Here is a 24,506-nt window from a genome sequence, read left to right on the forward strand (position 1 = left end):
GTGCTAATATTTCTGGCATTGTCAAACTTATTCTTCTGTTAACATCACTAACCCTGCCAGAATCACCGGTTTCGTTATCCCGCGATTATTCTCCAGTTAGGCGTTGTTACATGTTCGTACAACGTGTTATCCATGCTACATCCAGAATAGAACTTACATGGCTGCTAGCCAGGGACAGTATGGGGATGTCCACCCCTGGTAGCCGAGTGGCCAGGACAACGGAATCTCTCACCTAATGGCCTGGGTTCGACTACCAGCTGAGTCAGAGATTTTCTCCGCTAAGGGACTGGGTGTTGTGTTGTTCTTATCATCGTCATTTCATCCCCATCGACACACAAGTCGCTGAAGTGGCGTCAACTTGAAAGACTTGCACCAGGCGAATGGTCTACCTGACAGGAGGCCCTAGCCACATGGAATTTCCATAGTATGGGGATATGGTGAAAATTGTTTGTCAAAATTTCATTTTCTTGGATATACTGAGTAGATAATACCTAATCTTTCTTACCAATTATTCTTGTTAGTCATTTATTTCCACTCTGGTAGTCTGAATCTATGGATTTTGCTAGTAATTATAACAATGCTGATCTTTCGCAAACCGTATGAACCACGTAAACAGACAGCGATTGGCATTCATCAGTTCAGCTTTACACCACTGAGCTCATATAGCCCATTTTGTCTGCACGAAAGTTTATTTCTAGATGTGAGGAGGACTTCCCTGACAGAGACATCACATACACTATGCACGCATTCACGAATCAACTTAAGATTCATTCAGAAATCAATTTAGAATGTGTTCAAAAATGTTCAAAAGCCAACAGGAAAGCATTTAAAAATCATATGAATAATCGAGACCAAAGTGTGCAGGATGCTACATGCTTTGTGAAACTTTTTCACAAGAGGGGGTACCATTACGCCCCATTGTCAGTAACATCAGGGCACCTACATATTTGTTGGCCAAATACCTGACGGGAATATTAAGTCCTTATGTGGGTAAATGCCCTCATCACATCCGTAATTCCGTGGATTTTGTTAAACGCCTTGATAGCTTCAGGTTGGATGAGTCAGATATCATGGTGAGTATTGACGTCGTTTCCTTGTTTACGAGGGTACCCCTGCGAGAGTCGCTAGAGTTGATTAGTCAAAGGTTTGACGAGAATACCACTGAACTTTTTAGGCATGTCTTGACTTCCACGTATTTTCTTTTTAATGGAGAATACTACGAACAAACGGAAGGAGTCGCCATGGGTAGCCCACTCTCACCGGTGGTAGCGAATTTGTACATGGAGAACTTCGAGGAGGAAGCCCTGTCGTCATTCGAATGGAAACCTACTTGCTTTTTCCGTTACGTGGACGACACGTTCGTCATCTGGCCACATGGTATGGATAAACTCCTTGACTTCCTTACACATCTAAACTCCATACACCCCAACATCAAATTCACTATGGAGACTGAAACGGAGGGTAAATTACCTTTCCTTGACGTCTTGGTCAGGAGAAGGGCTGACGGCACCTTAGGTCATGGGGTGTATCGAAAGACAACACACACGGATCTGTATTTGCACGCAGACAGCTGCCACCACCCTTCACAGAGGAATGGGGTACTTAAAACTCTAGTACATAGGGCACGCACTATCTCTGACACAGAGAGTCTACCCCAGGAATTGGAACATCTGAGAACTGTATTTCGAAAAAATGGGTACTCAGAGTGGCAGATCCAACGTGCTCTCCGCCCAACCACTGCATCACAACCTGTTGAGATGGATGAAGTCACGAGGGAGGAGGTAGGCACTGCATTTATTCCATACACAGGCGCACTCTCGGGGAAAATCGCCCGCATTCTGAAGAAACACCGAGTCGGAACTGTGTTTTGTCCTCCGAATAAAACTCGTGCACTAGTGGGGAGCGCCAAAGATGACCTCGGTTTGAGGAAGGCCGGCGTGTACCAGATTCCGTGTCAATGTGGCAAGTTGTATATTGGTCAGACGATGCGTACCGTCAAGGATCGATGCCGTGAACACCAAAGGCACACTCGACTGATGTATCCGAGCAAGTCGGCGGTCGCTGAACATTGTTTATCGGAAAATCACGCTATGCAGTATGACCGCACGAGGATTCTGGTACAGACGTCGAGATACTGAGACAGCGTTGTTAGAGAGGCCATCGAAATTCGCACCAATGACGACCTCATAAACCGTGACTGTGGCTATAATCTTAGTAGGGCTTGGGAACCAGCGATTGGGTTAATCAAGAGTAAATCGAGTAAATGCATAGTTGTGACGACCACGGCGGACAGAGCCATCACACCGACGTCATCTCAGACGCCGTCGCAATCTGTTCCACCGCGCTACCGTGGCGCGGGGCGCGGACGGCGGAGGCAGCGCGCCGCGGGCGGAGGGTATTTAAATCGGCCGCCGCCGCGACCGAACCCAGTTCCCCCTGAGCAGCCATAGCATACGGATCTCCGTGCCGGCGCGTTCTCAGGAGCTCAGTCCGTCAGTTCACCTGATGATGGCGACATGTTTGATCGCCGAAATATTGTGCCCGTTGGACACTATAGACCGGCAGTACACCCGTGGATATTTTGATTTTTTTTTTCGATCAAGAATATGAATTTGGCGCCCAGCTCTCTTCTCCTACATCTGGGGCTGCTGCGCATGTGTGAATCTGGCAGCTTGGGCATGCCAGTAAATTTTTTCCTAGGGAACATCTAGCTGCTTGCTGTGACTGCTTACACAGCGAACAGCCACATTTCTGTACCAAAAGCACAAGAAGGTACTACTCATGGGCGACTCAATTGCGCACGAGCCCGCTTGTAACTGCTAAGCTGAATATAATGTGAACAGTTGTGATGTCACGCTCATTGGAGGCAATTTGTTGTTATGAAACATTGCAAAGTCTTCCTAAAGCCTTTGACACATTTTGCTGTTGGCAGACGCGTGTATGAGCATTGTATTTTGTTGTTGTATCTGGAGTGTTTCCTTTGTGACTGAAGTTTTATTTTCGTTTTTTTTTCCCCCCTCTCGTTCCTGTTTTGTTGCTGCAGTAGCGGGATACAGTAATATACTTTGTTAAAGTATTGGTCTTTACCAGTCAAAATTACAAAAATTTAACTGAAAACAAAAACAATGAAAAGTCCCAGAATTCTAAAAAAAAGTTCCTGTGTTTTTCCTGGATCTCCCTGTTGTCCCAGGTCATATACATCCTAGAGAACAGAAATACAATTTTCTGAATGGAATATTATACTTGTCAATGGCATTAATAAGCTTTTGAAAAATAATTACACTCATATTGTCACAGTCTTCAGTTCAACGACTGGTTTGATGCAGTTCTCCATGCTACTCCATTCCGTGCGAGCCCCGTTACTCTGAATAAGTACTGCTACCTACATATATTTGAACTGCTTACTGTATTTGTCTCTTGGTCTCCTACAATTTTTACCCTCCACACTTCTCTATAATATTAAACTGATGATTCCTTCTTATATTTGTCAAGTAATGCCACACGTTTCTTACCTCACCACTTCAGTTACATGATGTACCTTCAAATCTTCAGCACCTTTTTGTAGCACCACATTTCACAATCTTCCTTCTCTACATGTCTGAACTTTTATTACCAACATTTCACTTCCATACAAAACTACTCTAGACAAGTAACTTCTGTAAAAACTACCTAATACTGAAGTCTATATTCGATGTTAACAAAATACCATTCTTAAGAAACATTTTTTGCCTTAACCAGTCTACGTGTGATATGCTCTTTACTTCAGCCATAATCAGTTATTTTGGTGTCCAAATAGCAAATTTCAGTGTGTGATACAAATCAAAAATTTTTTCTTCAGCCAGTAAGCCCTAACACGATCAGGCGCGAATCCATTTGGCAGCCGCAGGACATGATAATATAACGGTGCAAATGATCAATTTTCTTGTCGACCCATTACTGCCCAAAATAACTGACGACTTTAACCGCTCTCTGATGTCCAGCATTTTTCCTACAGTGTGGAAGAAAGGGCTCATAAAACCATTACCAAAGAAGGAATCTGCCAAACAACCCCCTGATTACAGGTCCATTTGCATTCTACTAGCACTGTCCAAGGCGTTAGAATACATAGTCCACTAACAGGTTACCAATTATTTAACACTGAATTACCTCTTAGATGAATACCAGTCCGGTTTCCGGCAAAATCGCAGCACAATGACTGCTGTTATAAAAAAGACTGATGAATTAAAACATGGCATGGACAAACAACAGGCTACTTTTATGTGCTTCCTAGACTTCAGCAAAGCTTTCGACACTGGTGACCGACATTCTGCTTACTAAAATGTCTCGTCAAAATTTTTCTTCAAGCGCTGTACAGTGGTTCCACTCATACCTTGCATCCCACCAGCAGTGTGTAATGGTAGGTATTAAAAAGTCTCAGTGAAAGGATGTTGTACCAGGGGTTCCACAAGGATCAGTATTGGGCCTATTACTTTTCTCATTATATGTTGATGATGTGTCAACTATTCTCTCCCACTGCAGATACCACCTATATGCTGATGACCTTCAGTTGTATCACAGTGCAAGTCCAACAAACCTGCACACAGCCATCGATAATGTAAATGCTGACTTACTTTCTTTATCACAATGTTCGCAGAACTTAAGTCTGAAACTAAACCCTTCCAAAATGCAAGCAATCTTAGTTGAGCATAAAAGACTTATTGCAAAACAGCACAGAGAATCTCTTCCATGCTTAATTTTAAATGGCACACAAATAGCCTTTTCTCCTTCTGCAAAGAACTTGGGGATAATTCTGGACCACCACTTAGACCGGACTGAACACACTACTGCAGTCTGCAAGAAAGTTTCTGCATCCTTTCACTGTCTACGGACATATAAAAAAGTATTTCCATTCGAGCCTAAGAAATAGCTCGTAGAATCTCTAACACTTCCTATTCTCAATTATGGCGATGCTATTCTTCAAGGACTTTTGTATGAAAACTCTCGCAGGCAACCATCGGTTGCGATAGCTAGTAATTCTGTGTGTGTGTTTGTGTGTTTTGTTCTTGTGCCTGTCTGCCGGCGTTTTCCCGCTTGGTAAGTCTTGGAATCTTTGTTTTTAATATGTTAAATAATTTAGTTAGATGTGAATGTGTTGATGTGAACTTATTTAGCCAGAAATTTGCTATTTTATCTTTTCCAGGGGCTTTCCAATTGTGAATAGAATTAATTGCTTTGGTGACTTTATGTTGCAAAATTATCACTTCAGTTATTTGTGGTATCATCTTGTATGTGTCTGTTTCCGCTTCTATCCACTGTGCATGCCTGTTATGTTGTACCGGGTTTGACTATATGTTGCTCAAGAAGTGTTCCATGTCCGTTATGTTTGGTGGATTGTCTATTTTAATGTGTGTGTTATCTATTGTCTGGTAAAATTGCTTTTAGTTTGTGTTGAATGTTTGGTTTTGTTTCCTTCTATTTTCACTTTTTTGTATCTTCTAAGTCGTTTGGCCAATGCTTGTAATTTCTGTTTCTTTTCATCTAATTGCTCTATCGCTTCTTGTTGTGAGATTTTACCTAACCTTCTTCGTTTTTTTTGTGACATTTGATGTCTTATAAATTGTGTTAGCTGTCCAATGTCTTTTCTCAGTTTTTCTATTCTGATCTGTAGCCTGTGTTGCCATGCTGGTTTTGTGGGTTTCTTCTGTGTGTTGGTTGGTTTTGATCTCTGCCTAGTGTGTATATTTAGTATAGTGAGTGCTCCTATATAAACCAGTAGTTGTTACTCTTCCCTAGTTGTGTTTTCATTTATTTTGTTGTGTATGATTGTGTTGATAGTTTTTATTGGTTCGACTTGTGGGTTATTTGGCAGTCTATGCAAGAATGGTCTAATGTCTGTATTTGTGCCTTTGTATTCTATACATGTCAGCTGAAATTTTTCTTCTATATCCAACATGTGTGTCACTTCATGTTCTATTTGTACTTGTTCTGGTGGCAGTTTTAAGATTTCGTTTTCCTCTGAGTGTTTAATTGATGTGTGTGTTCTTTGTTTGCTCTGGGATGTTTGAGTCCATTACTGTATTTTCTTCTTCTGATTGCACATTATTTTGTTCCTGTATTTGTTGTACTTGTTGTTTGATGTATTCTATTTCTGACTGGGCTATCCTGTTATTTTTTATTATTACACAGATCTGATAAGCTAATTGTTGTTCTGTTAAAAATTTTAATTCTGGGTATCTGGTAATAAATGTTGTGTATACTTGTGATATGTATGCAGGTGTGTTGGTTCCTAGGTTTGTTGCTTGGTAATAATAGAACATGAGGTGTCGATTAACTTCATCTGACCATCTCATCCTCTGTCTTTGTTTTCCTTCTAGGGTGGTTGCAGGAAGCATATCCTGCAAAACACCCCTATTTGGATTTAAATCATTTTCCAGTTGGCTAGCAGTGTCGTTACCATTGTGGGCCGGCATAGGGTTCAAGCGTCGTCCCCGACCATGACGGCCCTTGTCTGAGGCTTCTTTAGTTGTGTCCTGAACCAACTAATCACACTAAAAGGGGGGTTAGCCCTATTCGTGGTTTGTTCTTTTCATCACCTTTTACGACTGGCAGAACATACCGAAGGCCTATTCTTTTCCCAGGCCTCCATGGGGATTATTATTATTATTATTTCTAAGATTCTTATCATTTTCATGAATGTTTTGGTAATATATCTGTGTGTGTTGTTCCTGGTCAGAAGCAAGAGGGGGCCTTGAGACCCTAATCTGGTCAGGCTAAATAAGCAAATAAATAAATTTTACGTACTACTTTTTGTGTCTCATTTTGTAATCTAATTCTCTCAGCATCACCTGATTTAATTAAACTACATTCCGTAACCCATGTTTAAAATTGGTGTTCAATGTTTTTGTAATATTTTGGTTGCAGTTATCTTTCCAACAGAGTTAACAATGAATCTTATTGTGGGTCAATTTATCCACTACCATATGACATCTCTCATTTCTGCTTCAATGCTTCTTGGGCACAGAGTTTTACACTGGTGAGGAAAAGTTAGACATGCTGCTCTGTATGGTGAATGTTTTAAGAAATTCCATCAGAATTTTATGACAGCATGGAGACATCTAACCTCATCACTTGTGGGCGACACACAGTTAAGACTGTTTCTCAAAACACTGGTGTGAACACTGTTCTAAAACTTCAAAGGATGAGGAGTAATACTGCAGCTGACAGAGCACATGAAGAGGCTGTTCAGACTACATTTATCACTGCGCTGTGGCACGAGACATATAGACAAGAAATGTGAAATCAGCCAGACAAGGGTCGATTGCATCTTGTATCAACATAAACGGCACCCCTTCCACCAATCATTACATCAAGCACTCTGGTGACATAAAACATATCATAGAAATTTGAGTCTTATGCGACACCTGCTGTATAATAATGCTCTTTGTCTGTATACTGCAGTACATGGTGAGAGTTACATGACACCCCGTAAGTTTTGCCTTGCCTTATGGCCCCAATTTCCATTCAAATTCTTATTGCTGTCTGTCAAGAGTGGTTATTTATACTGGATTTTTTAAACCTTAGAAAAAATAAAAATTTACTGCACACTCAACACCCATCACATATAGCGAGATGGCTTGACTGAGTAGTCCTCCCTATTATACTGGTGTCCAAAATTAAAGCAACATATGGAAATTTTGCCAGGTTTCATTAATTTTGCCACAAAACAGCATAAAGTTGAAGCAATGAAAAGCATGCAGAACATAAATAACTGCTATATGCATAATGGCAGATAAAAATTTTCTTCACTTTTACCAACTTAATGGATTTGAACAAACATTCAGACAACTGGCTAATGTGCACAGTATGAGGTGTGACCATCTCTGGCAGCAATTCAGGCCTCACAACAAGGCATGCTGTTAATGATGACATCAATCTCATGCTGAAGCAATAAGGCCCATTCCTCCTGCAGAGTTTCTCGCAAGTCTAGGAGGGCAGTTAGTGAAGCTGATGTGATGCTATCTGTTTCCCTAGACACGCTCTATGAGATGCAAATTGGGAGAGCACTGTTGTCCAGCAATACAAACTCTAGATCTACACCACCTTGTAACAACTGCACACGAAGTCCCACAATCTTGTCACGACACCTAACAGCTGTTAAACCTTGCAAATTCACCTATACAGTTTGATGTAGAGTTGTCGAGTGGGCCACATAATTCCTGCTCACACTATTAGGGATCCTCCTCGATATTGTTCTCTTTCCACAATGCTTGTGTCTCAAATTTCTGTTCCACACTGCTTTCAGATGTGAATGCTAGGAGAATCACTCTCCGGACCAAATTGAGACCCATCTGTGAAAAGACTGTTCGACGTTCAGGTGGTATGCTGATGACTCCACCCTTGACGTGAAGACACATCAGAGGTACACATACAGCAGGTCTTCGACAATAAAGGTCACTCTACCAAAGCCTTCTGTCACTGTTTGTCTCAATACAACATGTCCAACAGATGCTGCAAGGTCAAATGCCAGCTGCCATGCAATACTAAGCTGGTACCGTCGTGCCCTTACAGCCAAATAACACTCCTCTCTTTCTGATATCTCACATAGTTGGCTCTGCACTGACCTTCAGCATCCTGTTTCAGTTTCTATAAATTGTCAGCACATTAGAGAAACAACAGAACGAATCACATTAAGCCATCAGGCCAAATATGTTTGCAACTGTCCTCCTTCCATTCTTCCTATGGTCCTCCACTGCAGATTATGTGGTAGGCATCTTCTTTATGTCCTACTGCCCCACCTGAGACTGTATACATAGCAATTGGGAATGTGGGACTACCTGGCACACAATATCCCATTTGATAGGTGCCCTGATGTCATAAATAGTATGGTTGCCCATTCACCGAAATGCTATCTTCCATGTAGAACACAATTGCAGACAGGCATCTGTTAACAGTTTATTCAATTATACTGTGTATTAGACCAAAGACAGGGAAATAGTGATGTGCTGCTTTAATTTTGGACATCAGTGTAGATACTATTTCCTGAATCTACAGCAACATTCCTGAATCTACAGCAATCATATACACAGATATGGCTTGACTTGGAATGCAAATCTTAGTCCTAACCAAGCAGACACTAAAAATCTTTTGTGCTCTATCTCACTTTGTGTTCTTTGGTAATTACTTTATATTCCATTGACATTCACAGCATTGATATGACTATTATGTATGTAATAATGAGCTGTTGTCAAACTGCAGTTACAGGATAAGCTGTAACTATACAAACAATTCAGTCAGTTCCTGGTAGTATCTGACTTGTTATAACTATTGTTTAATGTACACATTAACTTGAAAAATGAGCTTTTAATGGGTTTTTGCAATGTTCTCATTTGCTTTCAAGTCATTATAATATCCCTGTATTACAAATAAAGAGCTATAAATGAAAATGGTTTAACTATCAGCTCAGGATAATTACCATGCATATAAAATTACGCCCAAGCTCCAAACATCAACTTGCATTGTATAGCCCCCTCTTCCATTTTTTACAAGTACCTCTGGGGCAGCATATAAAGGTGTTCCGCAGACTGTTGTCATTTCCGAGGTGACAAATCTTGATAAACCGAAGTCTGACACCTTAATCAGAGTTTCTTCTTTGTCAGAGGAGAGTAATATGTTCTCCGGCTGAAACACAATTTGAAAAGTAAAATTTGAAAAACATGCTATTGTATCACTTGAATTGATGTGCATAAAAGTTTACCATGAGTTTATCAAGAAACTGAACAAACAATACTAAACAAGTACAGTATATGGGCTAGATTCAAAAAGCAATTAATAGTGGATACTCTTCTTTTTACCACCTCTCTGATAAATTCCAATGAGAGAAAGGAGGAGGAGGAATATTATACATTAGTCTATTCAAAGATCAGCAACAGAAGGTATTAATTCATAAAACATAAAGCCATTATGTCTGTAACATTATGGTGCTTCAACGTGCTATGTATTATGGTGGCATCTGATAATGCAAAAGTGGTTTGTGTTGTGATATTCCACTGACTTAGGCCCATATGATACATGATACGAGAAAGTCTACTCAATGCCAGTAACTACCATGAGATTAAAACTCATGTCAAGGCTGTGCCAATACACTTTTCATGTGTCTATTGTAAGCATAGGACATAACTTGTTAATTTTTTCCTTGTACTTCGTATGTTTTGTAACTGTATGTGCATGCAGAAATAATTCACCTATTAGACAAAGATATTCTTCAGGAGGTACTATACTAATCAGGTTCTTTCATCTACCAGGTGACTCATACATGATACAAGGAGTAGTCCTCAAGTTTTCATCACCACCATAGAAAAAAAATCAAGTTGCAACCATGAAACTTGGATTACTCCTCCTCACCCTTCAATGCACAGTTTTTTTCTCTAGGTTGAGCCCTCAGTTGTTTTAGTCTGCATATTAGCTGTTCAGGAAACATTCTAACTCAAAAATCAAACAATGGAAAACCCAGGATGGAATAACGACAATTTTATGAAAATGAGAAGCAGACAGGCACAACAAAAAACTGCCAACACATACAAATCTGGCAAAACAACTGACACACATGACCACCATATCTGGCTCAGCTCGGCAGCCTCGAGGCCAGCCAGAGACAGTGGTCGTGTGTGTGTGTGTGTGTGTGTGTGTGTGTGTGTGTGTGTGTGTGTGTGTTCTAATTCAGAAGACGACCCTTCGGCAAAAAGCTTACTTGTTTAGCAGTGTACTAGGTCACTGTTTTGGGTTTCCTCTTATTAGCACAACTAGTTAGCACAGCACCATTACCGCCCAAAAAAGCAGCTGACATCACATTGCCCAATGATGGTCAAGTATTCACCTTTTTCCGTGGTGTGTTCTCTCATGGGCATAATGGTACAATAGCAATCATCCACAGCTATTAGGTGGTGTAGTAAAACGTCGAGAGAATTTGATACTTCATTCTATTCTCTATCTTAGACAGGTGTGCTAAAGTGGCGAAAGTGTCAACATGGTGGAAATGTTTTTTTTTATTTTGTTAAAAGCTGGTAGTGGCCAAATGTTTACCTCGCATATGTTTTCATCTACATCTGTATGGATGCTCTGCAAATCACAAGTGCCTGGCAGAGGGTTCATCAAACCACCTTCACAATTCTCTATTATTACAATCTTTTATAGTGCGCAGAAAGAAGTAACACCTTTATCTTTCCATACGAGCTCTGATTTCCCGCATTTTATCATGGTGATTGTTTCTCCCTATGTAGGTCGGTGTCAACAAAATATATTCGCATTCAGAGGAGAAAGTTGGTGATCGAAATTTCATAAGATTCAGTCTTCTTTTAATGATGTTCATCCCAAAACCTGTATCATTTCATATTTCGCTATAATACAAAAAGTGCTACCCTTCTTTGAACTTTTTCGATGTACTCCGTCAGTCCTATATGGTAAGGATCCCACACCACACAGTAGTATTCTAAAAGAGGACGGACAAGCGTAGTGTAGATTTGTTACATTTTCTAAGTGTCCTGCCAATAAAATGCAGTCTTTGATTAGCTTTCCACACAAAATTTTCTGTGTGTTCCAATTTAAGTTCTTCATAATAGTAATTCCTAGGTATTTAGTTGAATTTACGACCTTTAGATTTGACTGATTTATTGTGTAACCAAAGTTAAACAAATTCCTTTTAGCACTCGTGTTGATGACCTCACACTTTTCATTATTTACGGCCAACTGTCAATTTTCGTACCATTCAGATATCTTTTCTAAATCATTTTGCAATTTGTTATGATCTTCTGATGCCTTTATTAGTTGACAAACAACAATGTCATCTGCAAACAAACTAAGACGGCTGCTCAGATTGTCTCTCAAATCATTTACATAGATAAGTAACAGCAAAGGGCCTATAACACTACCTTGGGGAATGCCAGAAATCATTTCTGTTTTACTCAATGACTCTCCATGAATTACTATGAACTGTGACCTCTCTGACAGGAAATCACAAATCCAGTCACATAGCTGAGACGATAATCCATAAGCACGTTATTTTACTAAAAGCCGCTTGTGTGGAAGTGTCGAAAGCCTTCCTAAAATCCAGAAATATGGAATTGATCTGAGATCCCTTGTCAATTATACTCAAACACTTCAATCAGTAAAGAGCTAGATGTGTTTCACAAGAATGTTTTCTAAATCCTTGTTGACTGTGTGTCAATAGACCAATTTCTTCGAGGTAATTAATAATGTTCGAACACAATATATGATAAAAAATCCTGCTGCATATCAATGTTGATGACATGGGCCTGTAATTTAGTGGATTACTTCTGCTGCCTTTCTAGAATATTGTTGTGACCTGAGGAACTTTCCAGTCTTTGGACATGGATCTTTCATTGAACGAACGGTTGTATAGGATTGTTAAGTATTAAGTATGGAGCTAATGCATCAGTGTACTCTGAAATGAACCTAACTGGTATACAGTCTGGACTAGAAGACTTGCTTTTATTAAGTGATGTAAGTTGCTTCACTACTGCAAGGATATTTACTTTTACACTACTCATTTTGGCAACTGTTCTCAATTAGAATTCTGGAATATTTACTTCGTCGTCTTTAGTGAAGGCATTTCAGAAGGTTGCGTTTAGTAACTCTGCTTTGGCAGCAATGTCTTCAATAGTATATCCATTGGTATCATGCATCATCACTGATTGTTTCTTCACATATGACCAGAATCTCTTTGGATTTTCTGCCAGGTTTGGAGACAAAGTTTCGTTGTGGAAACTATTATAAACATCTCGTATTGACGTCCGCACTTAATTTCAAGCTTCTGTAAAAGATCTCCAATCTTGGGGATTTTGCGTCTGTTTAAATTTGGCATGTTTGTTTCGTTGTTTCTGGTACAAATCTCTCAATTGCTGCCAATACTATTTCTCTGAATTCAAGCCACATCTGGTCTACATTTAGATTATTAATTTGGAAGAAGTGAAGATAGTCTCTCAGGAAGGAGTCAAGTGAATTTTTATCTGCTTTTCTGAATAGGTATATTTTTCATTTATTTTTGGATTTGGGGGTTACAATATTCAATCTCACTACAACAACCCTCTGTTCACTAATCCATGTATCCATTTTGATGCTCGTTAACTCAGGATTATTTGTTGCCAAGAGGTCAAGCGTGTTTTCACAACCGTTTACTATTTGCGTGGGCTCAAGAACTAAATGCTCGAAATAATTTTCAGAAAATGCGTTTAGCACAATTTTGGATGACGATTTATGCATACCTCTGGATTAAACATGTATTTCTGCCAACATATCGAGGGCAAATTGAAGTCACTACCAATGCAATGTAATGCACAATTGTTTTTCTTACGACCGATTTGGATACAGTAAAAAATCTATACATTGTTCTATATGTAAAAACTTAGAAAGGTAATATTGACATTCATAGTGGCTGCGAGTGGCAGCAGCAATGCTAATAGAGACTGTTGAACATTGTATCTCTGGCTTTGTCAGCTGAATTGGATGTAATTTAAAATTTTTTTTGTTCGGTATTGTCTTCCTAGTGGGACGAGAGAGAGGTATATATTGTTGTATGAAAGAGATAGTCCGCCATTGGAATCAGAATTGTGACTTTAATGTTTGGTGTCTACATAGAAAAAATGGAAGGATTAAAAACCATTGTAATTCTAAAGAGTGCATCTTGATAACCAAATAGCGAATATAATCATCGTCAAAGACAACAAAACAGGTAAAGGTAATTCATTCTTTTAAAACTTCACATTGGACATTATATACGTTTAAGTCTTCCCAGCGAGATTTACATCCTCTTACAAAAATAATTTCAAGAGTCTGCATCGAATTTATAACAACACAGATCAAAACCAGTGACGAGCGACAGTGCCATCTTTTCCCAAAAGTAAGATTCAACAGCCCGAACATGGATTTATTCTCGCTACAATGATTAAGGACCTGCTGCCATTTTCATTCCCCTCCCATTTTTCTTTGAGATTGTGCAAAACCATCAATGCTAAATCATCGATTGCCACAGCTGTGGAGTCCCAGGATCGACATTGCTGAGATTCAGAAGGAGAGTTCTAACTCCAGAGAATCTCTATTGCTGGATATACAACTACAACAACAACAACAACAACAACAACAACAACAACAGTTACTTTCAGAGGATCTTCAAGATTTTTGTTAGGGAAAGTCCTGTATTTAACTTCACAAACATTCATTACATTCTTTTTTATTTTGCACAGTCAGAGAGTACAGTACACATTCATTCAAGAGAGAATTAGTACTTATTTCAGCTAACTTGGCGAAGGGATATTACAGTGGCCAGAGAGAGAAACCCCCCCATGAACCATGGACCTTGCCGTTGGTGGGGAGGCTTGCGTGCCTCAGCGATACAGATGGCCGTACCGTAGGTGCAACCACAACGGAGGGATATCTGTTGAGAGGCCAGACAAACATGTGGTTCCTGAAAAGGGGCTGCAGCCTTTTCAGTAGTTGCAGGGGCAACAGTCTGGATGATTGACTGATCTGGCCTTGCAACATTAACCAAAATGGCCTTGCTGTGCTGGTACTGTGAACGGCTGAAAGCAAGGGGAAACTACAGTCGTAATTTTTCCCGAGGACATGCAGCTTTTCTGTATGATTAAATGATGATGGCGTCCTATCGGGTAAAATATTCCGGAGGTAAAATAGCCCCCCATTCGGATCTCCGGGCGGGGACTACTCAGGAGGATGCCATTATCAGGAGAAATAAAACTGGCGTTCTACGGATCGGAGCGTGGAATGTCAGATCCCTTAATCGGGCAGGTAGGTTAGAAAATTTAAAAAGGGAAATGGATAGGTTAAAGTTAGATATAGTGGGATTTAGTGAAGTTCAGTGGCAGGAGGAACAAGACTCCGGGTCAGTTGACTACAGGGTTATAAACACAAAATCAAATATGGGTAATGCAGGAGTAGGTTTAACAATGAATAGGAAAATAGGAGTGTGGGTAAGCTACTACAAACAGCATAGTGAACATATTATTGTGGCCGAGATAGACACAAAGCCCACGCCTACTACAGTAGTACAAGTTTATATGCCAACTAGCTCTGCAGATGACGAAGAAATTGGAGAAATGTATGACAAAATAAAAGAAATTATTCAGATAGTGAAGGGAGATGAAAATTTAATAGTCATTGGTGACTGGAATTGGAGTGTAGGAAAAAGGAGAGAAGGAAACGTAGTAGGTGGATATGGATTGGGGATAAGAAATGAAAGAGGAAGCCGCCTGGTAGAATTTTGCACAGAGCACAACTTAATCATAGGTAATACTTGGTTCAAGAATCATAAAAGAAGGCTGTATACATGGAAGAAGCCTGGAGATACTAAAAGGTATCAGATAGATTATATAATGCTAAGACAGAGGTTTAGGAGCCAGGTTTTAAATTGTAAGACATTTCCAGGGGCAGATGTGGACTTTGACCACAATCTATTGGTTATGACCTGTAGATGAAACTGAAGAAACTGCAAAAAGGTGGGAATTTAAGGAGATGGGACCTGGGTAAACTGAAAGAACCAGAGGTTGTACAGAGTTTCAGGGAGAGCATAATTGAACAATTGACAAGAATGGGGGAAAGAAATACAGTAGAAGAAGAATGGGTAACTTTGAGGGATGAAGTAGTGAAGACAGCAGAGGATCAAGTAGGTAAAAAGATGAGGGCTAGTAGAAATCCTTGGATAACAGAAGAAATACTGAATTTAATTGATGAAAGGAGAAAATATAAAAATACAATAAATGAAGCAGGCAAAAAGGAATACAAACGTCTCAAAAATGAGATAGACAGGAAGCGCAAAATGGCTAAGCAGGGATGGCTAGAGGACAAATGTAAGGATGTAGAGGCTTATCTCACTAGGGGTAAGATAGATACTGCCTACAGGAAAATTAAAGAGACCTTTGGAGAAAAGAGAACAACGTGTATGAATATCAACAGCTCAGATGGCAACCCAGTTCTAAGCAAAGAAGGGAAGGCAGAAAGGTGGAAGGAGTACATAGAAGGTTTATACAAGAGCGATGTACCTGAGGACAATGTTATGGAAATGTAAGAGCCAGTCATGACAAAACTCTACCAGCTGGTGAGCAAGATGTATGAGACAGGCGAAATACCCTCAGACTTCAAGAAGAATATAATAATTCCAATCCCAAAGAAAGCAGGTGCTGACAGATGTGAAAATTACCGAACTATCAGTTTAATAAGTCACAGCTGCAAAACACTAACGCGAATTCTTTACAGACGAATGGAAAAATTGGTAGATGCGGACCTCAGGGAGGATCAGTTTGGATTCCGTAGAAATGTTGGAACACGTGAGGCAATACTGACCCTACGACTTATCTTAGAAGCTAGATTAAGAAAGGACAAACCTATGTTTCTAGCATTTGAAGACTTAAAGAAAGCTTTTGACAATGTTGACTGGAATACTCTCTTTCATATTTTGAAGGTAGCAGGGGTAAAATACAGGAAGCAAAAGGCTATTTACAGTTTGTACAGAAACCAGATGGCAGTCATAAGAGTCGAGGGGCATGAAAGGGAAGCAGTGGTTGGGAAAGGAGTGAGACAGGGTTGTAGCCTCTCTCCCCAATGTTATTCAATCTGTATATTGAGCAAGCAGCAAAGGAAACAAAAGAAAAATTTGGAGTAGGTATTAAAATTCATGGAGAAGAAGTAAAAACGTTGAGGTTCACCGATGACATTGTAATTCTATTAGAGACAGCAAAGGACTTGGAAGAGCAGTTGAATGGAATGGACTGTCTCTTGAAAGGAGCGTATAAGATGAACATCAACAAAAGCAAAATGAGGATAATGGAATGTAGTCAAATTAAATCAGGTGATGCTGAGGGAATTAGATTAGGAAATGAGACACTTAAAGTAGTAAAGGAGTTTTGCTATTTAGGAAGTAAAATAACTGATGATGGTCGAAGTAGAGAGGATATAAAATGTAGACTGGCAATGGCAAGGAAAGCATTTCTGAAGAAGAGATATTTGTTAACATTGAATATAGATTTATGTATCAAGAAGTCGTTTCTGAAAGTATCTGTATGGAGTGTAGCCATGTATGGAAGTGAAACAAGGATGATAAATAGTTTGGACAAGAAGAGAATAGAAGCTTTCGAAATGTGGTGCTACAGAAGAATGCTGAAGATAAGGTGGATAGATCACGTAACTAATGAGGAGGTATTGAATAGGATTGGGGAGAAGAGAAGTTTGTGGCACAACTTGACTAGAAGAAGGGATCGGTTAGTAGGACATGTTTTGAGGCATCTAGGGATCACAAATTTAGCATTGGAGGGCAGCGTGGAGGGTAATAATCATAGAGGGAGACCAAGAGATGAATACACTAAGCAGATTCAGAAGGATGTAGGTTGCAGTAGGTACTGGGAGATGAAGAAGCTAGCACAGGATAGAGTAGCATGGAGAGCTGCATCAAACCAGTCTCAGGACTGAAGACAACAACAACAACAACAACAACAACAACAACAACAACAACAACAACAAGAGAGAGAACCTGCTGCGTAAGTTTGATGGGCTTTTTGAAAGAATGTAAGCAACTAAACACCACAGTAGAAAATGTTCAAACTGTCGTGGAAGTTGTCTGAAAGTGACTTGTGACAGATTTCCACAGTCACCTCTACATCTGCATCTATATTCTGCAATCCATCTTATACGGTGCGTGGTGTAGGGTACCTCGTTATCACTACTAGTCATTTCCTTTCCTGTTCCATTAGCAAACAGAACGAGGAAAAAAATGACTGTCAATATGCTTCCGTATGAGCCCTAATTTCTTGTATTTTGTCTACATGATCCTTACGCGTAATATATGTTTGAGGCAGCAGAATCATTCTGCAGTGACTTTCAAATGGTGGTTCTATATATTTTCTCAATAGTGCTCCTCAGAAACAATGTTGCCTTTCCTTTGGGGATTCCCATTTGAGTTCCCAAGGCATCTCTGTAACACCTGCATGTTGTTCGAACCTACAAGTAACAAATCTAGCAGCCCACCTCTAAATTGCTTCAATGTCTTTCTTTAAACCAACTTGGTAAGTACCCGACCGACTGTCTGCCTGCTTAGCCGAGTGGTGACATGGTTGCCTACCACGTAATGGGACCGGGTACGATTTCCATCCAGATTGGAGATTTTCTCTGCTCGTGGACTGGATGTTGTGTTGTCCTGATCATCATTTCATCCTAATCACCGGCATGCAAGTCGCCCAATGTGGTGTGAACTGAAATAAGACTTGCAATTGGCAGCCGAACTTCTACAGATGGGGCCTCCTGGCCAACAATGCCACATGTTCATTTCATTTTTCCCACAGACTCTAGCAGTACTCAAGCATACATTGCACAAGTGTCATATATGTGGTCTCCTTTGTAGATGTTCCACACTTGCCTAGAATTCTGCCAATAAACTGAAGTCTACCATTGACCTTACCTACCACAATCCTCACGTACTTGTTCCATTACATATCGCTTTGCAGTGTTATGCCCAGATATCTAAATGACGTGACTGCGTCAATCAAGATGCTACTAATGCTGTATCCAAACATTACCAGTTTTTTTTCTACTTGTCTGTGTTAAATTACATTTTTCTACATTTAGAGCTACCTGCCATTCAACACACCAACCAAACTATAATAGTGGACCTACCACACTTCCCAGGGCACACCAAACAATACCTCTGTCTCTGATGAATATTCACCATCGAGGACAACATACTGGGTTCTATAACTTAAGAAGGCTTCAAGTCACATATATCCGTGAACCTGTTCCATATGCTCATACCTTCACTAACATCCTGCAATGGTACATCATGTCAAATGCTTTCCAGAAAGCAAGAAATATGGAATCTTGTCTGTTGCCCTTCATCCATACTTTGCAGTGTATCATGTCAAAAAGGGCAAGACGAGTTTCGCACCAGTGACGCTTGCTAAAACCATGTTGATTCGTGGAAATATGACACTGTCTCAAGAAAATTTATTATATTCAAACTGACAATATGTTCAAGGATTCTGCAGCAAACTGAACTTATGAACATTGCTCTGTAATTTTGCGGGTCAGTTCTTTTGCCCTTCTTATAAACGGTAGTCACCTGCACTTTTTCTGGTCACTTGGGAGTTTGTGCTGGGCTGGAGATTTATGAAAAATGCAAGGTAAGTAAGGGGCCAATACCATAGCGCACTGTTTGAAAAACTGAATTGGAGTTCATCTGAACTCCTTCAGCTGCGTCTGTACGTAATGGGTGGTTATTATTATGTCACCCATATGGGACTCCGTTCAGTGGTCAAACAACTTTACATTTGTACAATTCTACTGTGTGAAAGATTTATTAAAAACGAAATTTGAAACTCTGTCTTTCATTTTGCTACTTTCAACAGCCACACCAGAATGACAACATACAAGTGACCAGATGGAAGCCTTAGACACACTCAGTTATTTTACATAGGACCAGAATTTTCTACAGTTTTCTGCCAGATCATTTGCTATGATATGACGCTGGTAACAGTTGTATGCTTCGCACATAAACCATTTCACTCGTGCACAAATCACTAGCAACCTTTCCTTGCCATCAATTGTGCCTTCTACTTTGAAGCGCAAGTGGAACAGCTTCTGTTTCCTCAGCATTTTCCGAATTTCATTATTGAACCATGGTGGGTCTTTTCTGTCCATATTCCACTTACTTGGCACATAATTCTCTAGATGATAATTCACAATGTGCTAAAACTCTGACTGTAATTCTCCTGCATCCATCCTACTGGAACTAAGAGATACCAATTTACTGCTTAAGTGAGATGCTCTTTCTAGCAGAAAGATTCTCCTAGGCTTCTTCACTCATTTGTTAACTTTCGTAACCATAATTACTATAATGAAATCACCATTGCTAATCCGCATTTCTAAACTGACATTGTCGATAATGCCCAGTTTGTTTGTAGCTACAATGTCTGAGACATTTCCAATGCTTGTGCTCTCCCTAACCAGCTGTTCACGAACATTTTCAGAAAACGTGTTCAAAAGTACTTCACATGATTGTCTGTCTGTACCCCCTGCAATGAATTCCTAGTCATTCCAGCCTATACTCAGTAGGCTGAAGTTGCCTCCAACTAGTACTGCATGATCTGGGTATTTACACTCTACTACCGACAGACATTCTTTAAATGACTAGAACTATCATGGCAGAACCAGGCAGCTTGTAAAATCATCCAACAACTAGCCTGGTTTCACCTAGGCCAGTTATACACGACCAGATAACTTTATTGTTACACTCAACTTCGACTTCAATAGAGAGAATATGTTTGTCAACTGCAATAAACACTCCCACTCCTGTGACCATCCGAACAGATCTTTGAGATATCTACATGCAAAGAAACTGAACATTAATTTGCCACATACTGAGTTCATAAGCCTGCAACAAAACCATATACATTGACACCCCCCCCCCCCCCCCACACACACACACAGAAGTACAGGGTGTTTCAAAAAGGACTTTAGAACTTTAAAAATTAATATACATTTGTTGAATGAAGATACAGAGCTGGGTTTGGTGTCATTTTGTAAGGAAGCACATGGTCATTTTTACCTTAATCTGATGACAATGTATGTGGCTTCTGTTGGTTATGATGCCTACATCCCATCATAAGTCAATTTCTTCCCAAACTCGCTGTAGCATTGCAGGTATAATGTGGTCCATGGCAGAGTAAATTCTTGCTCTCAGATCAAGTAGAGAAGCCGGCAAAGGAGGTACAAACACAATATCCTTGATGAATAAAAAAAAGGAAGGTCGAGTGGTGTCAGGTCTGGGGAACATGGAGGGGGGGGGGGGGGGGGGGGTCATGCAACTGGCGCATCACGGCCAATCCATTGACCCTGAAAGCAGTCGCTGAGAATATCCCAAATGTCATTTAAAACATTTATGCCACTCATAAATTATAGGCCTACTACGAGACCTTTAGCGTAATTGGTACGGAAATTATACTGAACTGCTGTTGCCGAATCTGATTCTTCAAACCACAACACACAACTAGCATGCCCAGGCCCAGTGAAGGCAGCCATCTTTTAACGCAACTGCCGCTAGCATTCCTGAAAGTGCGATTCAGCACTAGCAAACTACGCAAGACAAAAACTTGATATATTTCTCTACAAACTGACACTACAATCACCTCTGTAGGTATTACAAATTAATTTACGTGAATTTTGAAAGTAGTAAAGTCTTTTTTGAAACACCCTGTAATGTAAAGGGCAGAGGCACTATAATGGAATAATGACATTAACTGCTGGTGCGTAATGTATTAAATTACGATAACGGGGAGCGGGCATTATGTCAGTAGAATACAGATCAGTTGCGAAATCAGGTCAGTCAGGGGCCGAGGCAACCATTCGCAAGGAATGGAAAATTCCAGGTTCGAGTCACAGTCATGCACAACTTTTCAACTTTCCCCCGATTTAATTCAATGCCCACTAGCAGCTAATGTCATCATGCCTTTGATTAAAGACAATAAAATTTCACACGGCCTTAGAGTAGTTCTACTCGTGGGCTAACCATACATAAAACTTCACAAGCCACTGTATTTTCAACTCTCAAGACAATGACTAAGAGGAGACTGAAAAACCAATTGTGCTGCTAGAATGTTTTTACTGAGCTGTTCTGATTGCTGCGAGTTCATTTTGAACCCCATGACCACTTTCAAGTTATCTGCAAAAAAATCAATCCTGATACACACATTTTTGTTACTTACAAATTACAATTTTGAACTACTTACATACTTAGCACATCATTATTGCAAATGTTAATACAGGTGGAGATGCATTAGCTGTCAGTTTATGCAGGTACTGCACACTACTTTTATGATGGTCGATTATTTTCATGTTTGAAAGCTTTTCATGATGTAGTATGGTTACAGCAGTGGATTGTTATTCTATGGGTTTGCTGTAGTTATTGTTATGTCTCTGATTTATATTATGGGTTTGTGAGTAGATATAATCTTCATTCTGTTTATTGGTACTATGGTTATGTCTCTTAATATCAATCTGTGAATTTGTATGATTTTGTTATCTTTTGTTTTGTTTATTGGTGGTGTTATCTGTGTTTCATTTATTCACCCAAGATCGATTTTGAATGATTTCAATAAAACTGTCAATATAGTTTTTGTTTTAATTAAGTTTGTTCATTTAAGAGTTGGCTGGGATATGTGCGAGTATGAGTGTAAATTTCCATTTCTTTGAGAAGATTTAGTGTCGGGCACTTCAGTGTTACGTGCAAGATTTCTATAGCATGTTCTAACTGGTTTACGTGGCAATTTTCTGTTCTGATGTGATGTGATGAAAGTCTGTGGATTGGTTTGTGTCATTATGTGTCTGTGTGTTCTTAATATCACATTTTGAAATTGTTTATTTGGCCTATATAGAATTAGTCACCGTCGCTGAATTGATTATAATAGCCCGGCTTGAGTGTGGATTGGTGGTTTTGTGTCTTCAGATCAGATTTGTGTTTTGATTATGTGCACAGTGCACAATGCAAATCTTACTATGGTTTTCTTTAATATTTTGTTTAACTTGTCAGATGTGGGTATCACATGTGCCTGCAGCATGTAGGTGATTTTTTTAAAGTTTTGTGTCATGTGTGTTATGTTGTGTACTGGCTTTGGGCAATTTTCATATAGTTGGTCTACTATAGTGGGGTTATAGTTCTTTGTGTTTGCTATGTATTTTGGTGTTGCTAATTCCTTCTGTACCACAGGATTTTGTAGTGGAGTGTTTACTAATCTGTTTATCATGGTTTGCAAATATGTGTATTTGTTTAATTCGCGATGGCATGAATATGCATCTATGATGTTGTCTGATGTGCTATGTGTCCTGTAAATTTCAAATTCAAGCCAGTTGTGTGTGTTTTTTTATCATTAGATCTAGGAAATGAATGGATTTTTTTTTTTATTTTCTAGTTCTCTGTTGAATTTCATATTTAGGTGCAGACTGTTTAATGTATTGTGGATGTGTTGTATGTCTGTCAGATCCATCTATTAGAAGCTGTGTGTCATCTACATAATGAAAGTAGTATATGATTTTATTAGTCCCTTGTTTGTAGGGCTGAATAGTTCTCATTCAAAGGTATTGAGAAAAATATCAGCGATAGCATCATCTATACTGCATTTCATTTCATGGCGGCTCCGACTTTATGGTTGTACAATTGTTATTAAATTTGAAATGCTTCTGGTTGAGTACTAGTTTCAGTAGCTCTATTATTTCTAGTATTGCTGAGACTGGCAGTTTTCAGTGTTGTACATGGTTGTTTTCTGTTATATAAACTCTCATTTATTGGAATGTTGATATACAGGTTTGTGATGTCGAAAGATACAAATTTTCCATTCTTTGTTATTTTTATGTCTGATTTTGTGTTAAGTCTCTGGTAAGTGTAATATTTGTTTTACAGACTGTAATTTTTTCCTAATTGTGAAGGTTGGATTATCTATCCAGCTGACTAGAGGCCATATTGGAATTTGGGGTTTATAGATCCTAGTCTGTGTGTGAAGTGTGGGTGTTCTTGGGTTCATAGAGATGTATTGCTTTTTCTTCCTGATCAGTGAGAAATGTGTTGCTACTGTTGTGGTACTAGTTATATTTAACAGATTGCAACATAAAAAAAACACCATAACTCATACGACTCCTTTCCTATAAAATTAAACAACAGAACAGCATATAAACAAATCAAGAAAAATATAAGTCATAAACTGCACCAGAGAAAATAATTACACATGACAATCACTCGCACACAGCATTATACTGCACATAACATTACTTTTTATTACTCTTTTGGTTTCGGAAGCATATTTGTTAGTTGGTTTTATCAGTATTTCTGTAATACTGTTTCCCGCAAAAAATTCTAGTACTCTTCATATGTAGTCATTTTGTTTCTTTATTACAATGCTATTCCTTTTATCTGCTTTGATTGCTGCTGCTTGATGTATGAGTAAGTTTTGGTTAATGCTTCTGATTATTTTAGGAACCCGTTGAGGTTGCTCGTTTGTTTTGAGGCCTATGGTGAAAGATTTTTTACGATTAATGAAGCTTGAACCTGCAATAACAATGTGCTAAGAACGTAAGTAATTAAAAATTGTAGTAACATCTTCAACTTTTGTAGTCCTGCTAAGCACTACAAGCTGGAACCGCGTGACCGCTACGGTCACAGGTTCGAATCCTGGCTTGGGCATTGATGGGTGTGCTGTCCTTAGGTTAGTTAGGTTTAAGTTCTAGGGGACTGATGACCTCAGCAGTTTAGTCCCATAGTGCTCAGAGCCATTTGAAGCATTTTCTTTTGAAGTCCTGTCTCCCTCAGTTGCATGTAAGATACAAAATGGTCATTACATCAATCTCAATGAGCCTACACATCGCCATTCCAATTTCATGCATGGAGCACTGATTTAACAAATATTAACTTCAAAGTAGAGGAAGAACAGCTGACACAGTAGACCTTATTGACCTTTATTTACGAAATA

The 24,506-nt window shown here is 39.4% G+C and overlaps 1 protein-coding gene across 1 annotated transcript in view; it reads right to left on the reverse strand.

The window, feature by feature from the left end:
• The window catches only part of LOC126326589 (ovarian-specific serine/threonine-protein kinase Lok-like), a 158,880-nt gene that overhangs the window by 44,170 nt on the left and 90,204 nt on the right, over nucleotides 1–24,506 (reverse strand). The window contains exon 6 of the mRNA XM_049995774.1: nucleotides 9,452–9,657. Coding sequence (XP_049851731.1) covers nucleotides 9,452–9,657 — 206 coding nt within the window. The remainder of the gene's footprint in view (nucleotides 1–9,451; nucleotides 9,658–24,506) is intronic.

Source organism: Schistocerca gregaria, chromosome 1 (assembly GCF_023897955.1).
Source record: "Schistocerca gregaria isolate iqSchGreg1 chromosome 1, iqSchGreg1.2, whole genome shotgun sequence".
Lineage (NCBI taxonomy): Eukaryota > Metazoa > Arthropoda > Insecta > Orthoptera > Acrididae > Schistocerca > Schistocerca gregaria.